At 39.4% G+C, this 12,468-nt stretch overlaps 1 protein-coding gene across 4 annotated transcripts in view; it reads right to left on the bottom strand.

Annotated features, from left to right (window-relative positions):
* The window catches only part of Sntg2 (syntrophin gamma 2), a 199,956-nt gene that overhangs the window by 53,349 nt on the left and 134,139 nt on the right, over positions 1-12,468 (bottom strand). For all 4 annotated transcript variants that reach the window (XM_075982096.1, XM_075982095.1, XM_075982097.1 and 1 more), the window contains one exon: positions 5,093-5,212. In XM_075982096.1, coding sequence (XP_075838211.1) covers positions 5,093-5,212 — 120 coding nt within the window. The remainder of the gene's footprint in view (positions 1-5,092; positions 5,213-12,468) is intronic.

Below are 12,468 nucleotides of genomic sequence, written 5' to 3' on the forward strand. Positions count from 1 at the left end.
ACAGAAAGAGCTATTTGACATACATTCACATATTCATAATAGAATATACATACAAAGTTCAGAAATGTCGCTCTGCCTGGTCAACAGTATTCTGACAAAAGTGACGGTCTAGTGAGCTCTGCAGGTTCCTGCCTTGGTGCTCAGGGTTGGAACCCGGGGTCAGATACCGCGCCTGCCAAGCTCACCAAGGCAGAAGTCTTTGGCCCTGCAGTGTTTCAGATGAAGCTTAGTGACCTCGGATTTTAGCTTCTAAGCAAACCGACACTGGCTCTCTAGTAGGGCCTGTGAGGTGGTCACCTCAGCTTCTACTGACACTTGTGAACCATGGAACCTAGGTGACCCTAGGACTAAGCATGGGGCACACTAATGAGAAGCTGCATGGGCAGCTTGTCTCGTGGATTTGTGAGGAAACTCAGAGACTCTCCAGCTTTTGAGAAGGAAAGAAAGACTAAGGAGAAAGAATGGTATTTTGGATAAAACACTATATTTACACTATAGACATGCATTTAATTATTGCTATCTTTACAAAAAAAAGTTCCTGATTTTGCAAACCAGGTTCTTAGTTATGTCATATCCTCAAGTGAAAGGGTCCCTCATACAGGAAGCACAACTTCTTTCTGCTATAGTACTTTCATGATGACCCTCTCAGGGAAGGGATAAAACCTCAAACAGAAAGAAGGAGCATGCAGCTCAGCACTCTGTACTATCATCTAGCTAGCTTCTCTAGACAGTGGCTTCACGTGTTATCACTGGCCTCGACAGTAACTTCCCCTGGTGATGTAGAATCAATGCAAGCAGAGACTAGGCCAATGGATTCCAGATCCCCGAAAAGGCGCATTGTAATGAAGATAACAAGCAGGCACTGGCAGGGCGGTGGTGGCGGGTGGCAGAGGCAGGCGGATCTCTGTGAGTTCAAGGCCAGCCTGGTCTAGAAGAGCTAGTTCCAGGACAGGAACCAAAAAAAGCTACAGAGAAACCCTGTCTCGAAAATCCAAAAATAAAATAAAATAAAATAAAAAGCAAAACAAAACAAGCAGGCACTCGGGGGAGAAGAGACTAGGGATTTCTAAATCACATGTCCCTGCTCCTCCAAACAGTGGCACTTGATGACTTTCTGACCTGTCTGGCCAGTTGTGGCTTTCAGCAGAGCTGTACTTTTGACGATAAGCCATGCTATGTGGGTTTCTTTTAGGGTTACCATGGGATTGATGCCAAATCATGATGATGCAGCAATTCTACAGTGGATTCATTCTGGCTGGCATTCTGCCAACTTTAGTCAGTTCAGTTCTTTCCAGATAAACTTTCACAAATATTAGAATATATCTGCCTAATGGCATTCTTAAAATTACTGCTAATATTTCCTGTGGGCACTAGGGCCTTCAACACTAATTTTTACACTAATGCTACACGATGTTGCTAAAATGATTTTGCAGCCTCACTTTTAACACCTTTTAATGGAGTTTGAAAACATGAAGAGTTGAAGCATCACCTTTTGGATTTGCATTTGCAAGTCAGAAATAAATATTCTATCACTGAAAGTGAGCAGAGCGACAAGCGGGGCTGAGGGTCTCAGTCTTCCACCCCCAACTGTTCAGGATCTCTGAGGGTTTTGGAGATGGGGGATAGAGAATGGATGGTGGGGTTCCTTTCTTTCAGACCCTGCTTCTTCCTCAACAGAACACCTCACTGCAAAGGATTTGACCCCCATATCTTCCCACCTCTTCCTAAAGGAACTCAGAAGGAAACTGTCCTTGATCGAAGGATATTATTTTTTTTAACCTCTTTCTAAATTTCCCATAATAAGAATCTTTAAGTCCTTCTAGGTTCTGTTTCAAAATTCTGATTAGATGTATTGAGACTATAGTTTAGTAAATATTTTGACTTTCCTGTATTGTCAAGGTTTATAAATGCTTATAACTGGCCTTTGGGGTGAAGGCTGATTGTGTTGTAATCATTTTGAAGACACTAGTGACAACCATTTAGGAGCATTGGCAGGGTTTCTTCTCCCCAGAAGTCACTTGAGTAGCTTCAAACTCCTGGAACAGGAGATTCTGCCTCCTTCCTCTAGGGAGGACATGCTGACTTTACTGAGATGAAGTCTGCACTATGGAGAGATGGGTGGGTTTCCCACTTGCTGCATAAAGTCTATACAGAGAACAGTAACTTGGGAGCTCCCATCTGAAACTCAGGCCACTGTATATGAGGGGACTATGAGCCCTGCTGGGCCCACACGCTGGGGAACCTGGCACTGGACATGCTGCAAGTCATTAACTGCTTGTCTCCAATCCAGGAGCTTAAAGCTTCATTCGGAGTTAAATAAATAAAATATTCATTAAAACTTAATGTTTTAGATTTAGGCAAAGTAAAAACTGTTATTGGAAATTATTAGCAATGCCAAGATATAAACCTTAGGCCCAGGAAACATATAAATATTTAGATGTAAATTTACTTACCATATCGTGTGCATTGCTATGGCAACAAAAAGCCGTCTAGTATTAGTAAGTATGATTTTCATCTTTTAAATTTTATGTGCTTCAGAGGCTTCAAATGACGTGCATAAGTAAACCATTCTGTGATCACTGAGGCCCAGTGGGACTTTCCAGTCGAGATTTATTATCTCTGACAGATAACTGGGGGGACTACTAAAGAAGAAATGTAAACAAGTTGCCTCATGTCCCTGGATAGTAAGCAGGACAATTATGCTGAGAACTTGTAGCTCCGAGTTATTCACCTGCAGCCAATTCCATCGAGACAAGGGGTGATTCTTCTTCATTGCTCCATGTCATCTTTCCTATCTTGCTTCAAAATACACTTTGGTTATTGTGGATAAAAGATGAATTGTTTAATAAAATATCTAATTTTGTCCAATGTCACTCTATTATGCAAGGCCAATTTTTATCTTTCTATTTAACATGTCGTAACGCGCTGTCTAGGCTGCTTGCAGCGTCTTACACTTTTATTTAATAAGGGGCTCGCTGTCTTGAGCACACTGCAAGTGAATGAACCTCCCCTGTTTGTCTCTAGAAACGGATAGGTGTTGAGCTATGTCAATGGGATACAAACAAATCTGAAAACCCTGGTTTTATGGTCTGACTTCTAAGCTGCTGTTCTCTGTACTTTTGTCTTCCGTCTTGCTGATGCTGTATAGGATGCAATCAAGGCTTTCAAATTACTCAGAAGCTAATTGTGACCTCCTTCCTTTGTTGCCCTTAATTATAAATGGAGTAACCATCATGTCTACTTTTAATGGTGTGTCTGGTTACTGTGTTTGCCATCACACTGTCTGACACTGTGAAGACCCTTGTCCTGGATGTCCCGGCTATGTGGGGTCCTTGTCCTATGGGACCAGCTAACTTGGCCAAGTGCTTGGATGGGCTTCCTCCATCAACCCTCTTTAATTCTTTTATAGAATAAAACAACTTTTATTTCCCCCTGGGGATTGCTTCATGTTGATTTGAGGGCTTAAAGAACAAAATACCCAAAGGTTGATTTTTTCCCCCTTAATATCCCATTTCGAGAGTTTTCTGACATTTCCAAATCTTTGAGCACAACTGTAGGGTTTCACTATCTTCCAATATACGGGATTACCCAGCCAGAGACCATTCAGCCATCAGAGAGCATCTACGTCAGTCACTTAACCTCCTAACCAGCAGTGACCTTATTACTCTTTTACAGGGACTGCAATGACAGCTATGTCACCAGAAAATTGAAAATTATCTGAAGACATAGGGACTGCAGAAATGAAACCCCCTACTTCAGTCTGACTATGGGCTGAATATTCATTCACATATCACGCTGTTTTCACCAATGGCTTCTTTCAGCATAATTGTCACAGGAAGAATGGAACTTTCCCAGGCCCAGAGGAAGCCTGTGGCACACCCATCACAATGGAGGATCCCTCCAGCCAGGTGAGCACCACCCCTGGAGTCCCCACTGCTAACAGCATCTGCTTGCTACTGACATCATCATCCAGGTCATACCTGAGCAGGGGGAAGACTCTAGCACTACTCAAAAGCACCCACTTACTCTGTTAGATAAACCCTGTTGTTCCACAACTTTAAAGAACATTAATTAGTTGACTTCAGGAGAATTTAATCAGTGCTTATGCAAATCTGTAGGTGATTGGAATGTGAGTAAATTTGCAAGAGTTTTTACATAACAAAAACCACTTTGTTGTCCTGCTCCAATTGTAGGGGTGGGGGAGCACATTCCTAGGGAGAGCCAGGGAAGCCAGCAGCAGGTACTCACTAGTGAGTACCTTTCCCACTGTTAGCTTTCCATTTTATACAGGATGCACACACCCCCAAGGGAAGTGGAGTAAAGGGTGCTTTTGAAAATATAATTTTTTCCCAAACATTCATGTTGCTTTTTCTCATCTCAATGGTAGAAATTTATCTCACTACTTTTGTGGCCCTTTCTGAATTTTCAGAGACATTAAACCAAGTTTCATTACTTTTTAGACCTAGTGGTCAGAATCTTGAAAGTGAAAATAAATAAATAAATAAATGGAATACAAAAATGTCCAAATGAGGAGCTTTTAGACAGAGCATTTATAACCCATTTGATTGACCTGAGAACAGTGTGGGTAGGAATCAGAAATTAGAAGTATAGAAAACAGCATCCATCCTTACAGTTATGTGATGGGCCCCACTAAAGCAGGCTGTTCACTTTGATCAAATCTGGAAATTGTGTGGGAAAGTATAACTTTGGAAATTTCATTATTTAGACATTTAGTTAGAAATATCTGGGGGAGGGTCTGTGTTTTGCTTTGACTGCCTCTTGGAGCTCCCAACCATGTAACTCAACCAAAGAGCTGTCTGCACCCCACCTCCACACCAGCTGATGTTTGGAGCAAAGAAATGCTACAGCCCTATCTCACCGGCTGTTTGAACTCAAAGACAGAAATGGATTCGCTTATGAGTTTGAAATAAGTCCCTGGTGGTTAATCCATAAGCAGGACCCATTACAACCACTGAGGTCTGGAGACAACCAAGGCCAGCCACCTGTCTCTGCCTCTTCCCAGGGCCCAATTGCATATGAATAACTCCAGCAACAGGCCCCTCACCCACATCAGCTGCAAAGACATTCTTACCGGAGGTGTGCTGAAAATGTAGAAGGATGAGCCCTTCAGGGCCAAGAACTTGGATCTGAAGTTCTGAGAGGTGTCATCAGCTCCCTGGAGCCTCTCATTTACCCAGCCCATGTGCACCACCTGCAGAGGGAAACCTTGGAAAATTAAAAGCCAAGCCTTAATGAGAGTGTTCTAAAAGCAGCTTACTAACCACACTCAACATGCAATGCTCTTTAACTTCAACCCAGTAGTACATCTAGAAAACAGTGGGAGATGAAAGAAGTCTACATGAATCTGTAAGTTCCAACTCAAGTAGACAGAAGTATAAGACAGTTTGTCATGAATACCAAGATCCTGTGGATAAGACTACACAGCAGCTAATTGTGGAGTCCTTGTATGTGTTAAAAATGTGACGCTACAAGACCTTGAAAGAACAATACTCCAAATGGAAAAAACAAAAGACCCAGGAGAGCCCAAACAATCCTGTAGAATAAAGAAACTCCAAGGGCATCACCATCACCAACATCAACCTCTATTATAGACTTACAGTAATGAAAACAGCCCGGTATTGGCATAAAAACAGACAGGTGGACCAATGGAATTGAATAGAAGACCCAGATATTAATCCACACATCTGTAAACACTGATTTTTGACAAGCAAGATAAAATTATACAATAGAAAAAAGAAAGCATCTTCAACAAATGGCACTGGCATAACTGGATGTCAGCATGTAGGAAAATACAAAGAGATCCATATCTATTCCTATACATGAAACTCAAGTCCAAATGTCAAATTTAAGACTATTAACTCCAACCACACTGAACCTGATAGAAGAGAAAGTGAGCAGTACCCTTGAACACATGGACACAGGAGACTACTTCCTAAATATAACACCAGTAGAACAGACACTGAGAGCAACAATAAATAAATGGGACCTCCTGAAACTGAGAAGCTTCTCTAAGGCAAAGAGCAGAGTCAATAAGATAAAAATACAGCCTACTGAATAGGAAAAAAATCTTCACCAACCCCACATCAGACAGAAGATTAATCTCCAAAATATATAAAGAACTCAAGAACTAGACATTAAAATACCAAATAATCCAATAAAAAATGAGGTACAGATTTAAACAGAGAATTCTCAGGAGAGGAAATGTTGGCTGAAAGACACTTAAGGAAATGTTCAACATCCTTAGCTATCAGAAAAATGCAAATCAAAACGACTCTGAAATACCATCTTACACCTGTCAGAATGGGTAAGATCAAAAACATCTATGATATCTTACGCTGGAAAGGATGCAGAGTAAGGGGAACACTCATCCATTACTGATGGGAGTGCAAACTTGTACAGCCTCTTTGGAAATCAGTATGGCAGTTTCTCAGAAAATTAGGAAACAACATCCCTCAAGACCTAACAATACCATCCTTGGGCACATATCCAAAGGATGCTCAATCATACCACAAAGACACTTCTCAACTATGTTCAAAGCAGCATTATTCATAACAGTCAGAACCTGGAAACAACCTAGATTCCCCTCAACTGAAGAATGGATAATCAAAAAGTGGTCCATTTCCATAATGGAGTACTACACAGCAGAAAAAAATGACATCTTAAAATTTGCATGCAAATGAATGGAACTAGAAAAAAAAAACAACTTGAGTGAGGTAACCCAGACCCAGAAAAATGAGCATAGTATAGACTCACTTATAAGTAGATATTAGATATAAAGCAAAGGATAATGAGTCTATAGCCCATGACTTTAGAGAAGCTAAGAATCAAAGAGAACCCTAAGAGAAACATACATAGATTTCTCTGGAAAGGGGAAATAGGCAAGATCTTCTGAGAAAATTGGGAGCATGGGGGTTGGAGGAGAAGGGAGGGTGGAAGGTGAGAGGAGGGGAAAAGGGGAAGAAGGAGGAGAACTTGAGGTAACAGAATAGTTGAGATGGGGGAGGGAAGGAGAGAGAGAGAGAGAGAGAGAGAGAGAGAGAGAGAGAGAGAGAGAGAGAGAGAGAGAGAGAGAGAGATACCTTGATGGAGGGAGCCATTATGGAGCTAGCAAGAAACCTGGCACTAGAGAAATTCCCAAGAGTCCACAATGACCCCAGCTAAGACCCTAAGCAATTGTGGAGAGGGTCCCTGAACTGGCTTTGCCCTGTAATCAGATTAATGATGATTTTAAATGTCATCATAGAATCATCATCCAGCAACTGATGGAAGCAGGTGCTGAAGTCCACAGTTAAGCACTGGGCTGAGCTCCCAAAGTCCAGTTGAAGAGAGGGAAGGGTGATAATATGAGCAAAGGGGTCAACTGTGTGATGAGGAAACATCCCACAGAAACAGCTGACCTGAGCTAGTGGGAGCATAGGTCCAAACTAGGCCCTCTGAATGTGGGTGACAGTTGTGTGTTTGGGGCAGACTGTAGGCCGCAATGAGCCCAGAATTTATTCTTATTGCTTGCACTAGTATTTTGGAACTCATTCTCTTTGGAGGGATACCTTACTCAACCTAGATATAGTGGAGAGGTCCTTGGCCCTGCCTCAAAGCAATGTGCTAGATTTTATTGACTTCCCATGGGAAACCTTACCCTCTCTCAGCAGTGGATGGAGGGATGAGGTGAGGGGAAAGGTGAAGGGAGTGGATAGAGGGGAGGGAGTGGGAACTGGGATTGGTATGTAAAATGGGAAAAGAGGTTATTTTTTTTAATTAACTAATAAAAAATGTGGTGTTATCGGAGACATGGCTCAGCTATTAAAGGCAAAGTGGTTACAACCCAAAGAACAAAAATGCAGTGTTAAATTACACTCTACTAGGGATTTTGCAGATGTAAAAAATAGCTATTTATATTTTCAGCATTTATAGTAATCATGTAGCATCATACAATGTGAAAAAAATGAGTAAGGCTTTTTTTACAGTTTAACTCCCTAACAGTGAAAATAAAATAAAACACAAGCTTCTTACAACTCAAATAGTTTCAACCTTAATCCATAAAATGTAAACTATAAAATCAGAATGTAGTTTAGGTGTAGAATGGAAATACTGATATAATTTGAGAGTTCAGTGAATGACATTGGCCATATTAAAAAGCAACTCCCATGCTACCTAAATTTACATATGATACACACTCTGTAGTGAATCATCTGAGTGACCCCAGTTCAGCTTTCCCATGTCCCCAAACAAAATCCTGATAAAAACAAATAAGCCCTAAATTAAGACAGAGTTCCCAACCAACCTCACCCTCATTCTCCCTTGACTAACTTTTAGGGAGAGTCTTACGATGTAGCCCTGGCTGTCCTGGTACTTGCTATGTAGCCCTACTGGCACCCAAATCATAGAGATCTGTTTCTGCCTCCCCAGTGCTGGCACAAAAGTTGTGTGCCACCATGTCTGGCTTTTCGGCATTTTAAGTGATATATCTTATTCACTATTTCAGTGAGCATTACTCAGGGTCCTTTGGGGCTGATGACCTTGTTCCAGAGTTTAGGACAGGGACAGAAAGCTCATCAGTAGTTCCCATGGCCTAGGGTAGAACAGCCTTGCAACGGTTTTTTTTGCCCAATAACTCTTGGCAGTATTCATTCTTACACATGATAGTCCTGCCCTTGAGGTCAAGATGTCAGCCGACAGGAAAAATACAAACAAGACAGAAATGGTTTCTGTTGATAGGGGATGTATAAGTAGCAGCCATGGCTGAACATAATTGCCATATGATGTATATTGAACACATAAAACTGCTATACAAATCTGTAATGTTGTTGTTTACTAGAATTTGCATGTATATGTATAAGCATTGTATATGAATGTTCAAGCATGTGTAGAGCATGTTTTTACACAGGTACATTTAATTTGTGTACACATACATTCATGTAAAGTCCAGAAAACAGTCTTGGCTATCATTTCCCAGGCATTGTGTTCCTTGTTGTTTTTATTATTATTCTTTTTATTGCAATATACAATTTTCTCCTCCCTTCCTTTCCTTCCCTCTCCTCTTCTACCCTCTTCCGTGAGCCCACACTTCTAGTGTACTCAGGAGATCTTGTCTTTTTCTCCTTCCTATGTAGATCCATGTATGCCTATCTCAGGGTCTATTTGTTGTCTAGGTTCTCTGGGGTTGTAGAATGTAGACTGTTTTTTTTCTTTATGTCTAAAAGCCAATTATGAGTGAGTGTATATTATATTTGTCTTTCTGAATCTGGGTTACCTCATTCAATATGGTTTAATCTAGATCCATCCATCTGCCTGTAAATTTCAAAATGTCATTAATTTTTTACTACTGAATAGGACTCCATTGTGGAAATGTACCACATTTTCTTTATCCATTCTTCAGTTGAGGAATGTCTAGGTTGTTTTCAGGTTCTGGCTATTATGAATAATGCTGCTATATTGTCCTTATAGTATGATTGAGCATCCTTTGGGTATAAGCCCAAGAGTGGTATTGCTGGGTTTTGAGGTAGATTGATTCCTAATTTTCTGAGAAACTGCCATACTTATTTCCAAAGAGACTGTACAGTTTGCACTCCCACCAACAATGAAAGAGTGTTCTCCTTACTCTACATCCTCTCCAGGACAAGCTATCATTGGTGTTTTTGATCTTAGCCATTCTTACAGGTAAAAAATGGTATCTCAGAGTTATTTTGAGTTGAATTTCTCTGATGGCTAAGGATGTTGAGCACTTCCTTAATATATTTTGGTCATTTTAGATTTGTCTGTTGAGTTTTCTGTTTAGGTTTATATCCCCCCCTTTTTTTTTGTTGGATTATTTGGTTTTTTGATGTCAAGTTCCTTGAGTTCTTTGTATAGTTTGGAGATCAGTCTTCTGTCTGATGTGGGGTTGATGAAGATATTTTCCCATTCAGTAGGCTACCATTTTGTCTTGTTGACCATGTCCTTTGCTTTACAGAAGCTTCTTAGTTTTAGGAGGTCCCATTTATTAATTGTTGCTATCAGTATCTGTGCTACTGGTTTTATATTTAGGAAGTAGTCTCCTGTGCCTATGTATTCAAAGGTACCTTTAGCTTTCTTTTCTATGAGGTTCAGTGTGGCTGAATTTATATTGAGGTCTTCAATCATTTTGGACTTGCATTTTGTGCATGGTGATAGATATGTATCTATTTTCATTCTTCTACCTCTTGATATCCAGTATACCATCACCATTTGTTGAATATGTTTTTTCCATTTTATATTTTTAGTTTCTTTTTAAAAATCAGGTTTTCATAGGTGTATGGATTGATATCTGGGTCTTCAATTAAATTCCATTGATACTTCTGTCCATTTTTATGCTAATACCAGGCTGTTTTCATTACTGTAGCTCTGTAGTAGAATTTGAAGTCAGACATGGTGATGCTTCTGGAAGTTCCTTTATTGTACAGGATTGTTTTGGCTATCCTGTTTTGTTGTTGTTGTTGTTTTTTTTGTTTGTTTGTTTGTTTTTGCTTTTCCATATGAAGTTGAGTGTTGTTCTTTCGAGATCTGTGAAGAATTTTGCTCGGATTGCATTGATCCTATAGACTGCTTTTAGTAAAATTGCCATTTTTCCTATGTTAATTCTACCTATCAAAAAACATGGGAGATCTTTCCATTTTCTGATGCTTTTAATTTCTTTCTTCAAAGATTTAAAGTTCTTTTCATACAGGTCTTTCATTTGTTTGGTTAGAGTTACCTTAAGATATTGTATATTATTTGTGGCTATTGTGAAGGGTGATGTTTCTCTGATTTCTTTCTCAGCCCATTTATCATTAGTATAAAGGATGGCTATAGATTTTTTTTGAGTTAATTTTGTACCCTGCTACATTACTGAAGATGTTAATGAGTTGTAGGAGTTCCCTGGGAGATTTTTTTTTGCGGGGGGGGTCACTTATATATGCTATCATCAGCAGCAAATAGTGAAAGTTTGGCTTCTTTTCTGGTTTGTATCCCCTTGATCTCCTTTTGTTGTCTTATTACTCTAGCTAGAACTTCAAGTATTATATTGAAAAGATATTGATAGAATGGACAGCCTTGTTTTGTTCCTTATTTCATGGGATCACTTTCAGTTTCTCTCCATTTAGTTTGATGTTGGCTGATGGCTTGCTGTATATTGCCTTTATTATGTTTAGGTATGTTCCTTGTATCCCTGCTATCTCCAAGACCTTTATCATGAAGGGGTGTTGTATTTTGTCAAAGGCTTTTTCAGCATCTAATGAGAGGATAATGGTTTTTTTTTTGTTTTTTGTTTTTTTCTGTGGTGGATTATATTGATTGGTGATTTTTCATATGTTGAACCATCCCTGCATCTCTGGGATAAAGCCTACTTGATCATGGTGGATGATTTTTCTGATGTGTTCTTGAATTTGTTTTGCCAGTATTTTACTGAGTATTTTTGCATCAATGTTCATGAGTGAGATTGGTCTACAGTTCTCTTTCTTAGTAGTGTCTTTGTGTGGTTTGGCTATCGGAGTAACTGTAGCCTTGTAAAAAGAGTTTGGCAATGTTCCTTCTGTTTCTATTGTGTAGAGCAATTTGAGGAATAATGGTATTAGTTTTTCTTTGAAAATCTTGTAGAATTCTGTGCTGAAATCATCTAGCCCTGGACTTCTTTTGGTTGAGAGACTTTTGATGACTTTCAATTTCTTTAACAGTTATAGGTTTATTTAATTTGTTCATCTGCTCTTGATTTAATTTTGGTAAGTGATATTTATCCAAAACATTGTTCATTTGCTTTAAGTTTTCCAATTTGGTGGAGTCCAGGTTTTCAAAGTATGACCTGATGATTCTCTATATTTCCTCCATGTCTGTTGTTATGTCCCCTTTTCATTTCTGATTTTGTTCATTTGTTAATTCTCTCTACCCTTTGGTTAGTTCAGATAAGGGTTGGTCTCTTTTGTTGATTTTCTAGAAGAACCAATTCTTTGTCTCATTGATTCTTTGCATTGATTTCTTTGTTTCTATTTTGTTGATTTCAGCTCTTAATTTGATTATTTCCTGTCCTTTATTCCTCCTGGGTGTGTTTGCTTCTTTTTGTTCTAAAGTTTTCAGGTGTTCTGTTAACTCACTAGTTTGGAAATTTTCTAATTTCTTTATGTAGGCATTTGGTGCGATGAACTTTCCTTCTAACACTGCTTTCATCGTGTCCCATAAGTTTGGGTATGTTGTGTGATCATTTTGGTGAATTTTAGGAAGTCTTTAATTTCTTTCTTTATTTCTTCCTTGACCCATTGGTGGTTGAAGTGACATGAATATTGTTCAATTTCCAATATAGATAATCAAGTGAAGCCAAGACAGAATCTACCTAATTTAAGTCAAGATTTCCTCATGAAAAAAATAAAATTCTGTAAATTATGATGCACAGCTGGTCCCCTATGATCTGCTGATACTGAAATACACGGCTGCTCCCTCAAGGACTTCATCCTCAGAAGCTAC

The sequence above is a fragment of the Microtus pennsylvanicus genome, chromosome 8 (genome assembly GCF_037038515.1).
Source record: "Microtus pennsylvanicus isolate mMicPen1 chromosome 8, mMicPen1.hap1, whole genome shotgun sequence".
Classification (NCBI taxonomy): domain Eukaryota; kingdom Metazoa; phylum Chordata; class Mammalia; order Rodentia; family Cricetidae; genus Microtus; species Microtus pennsylvanicus.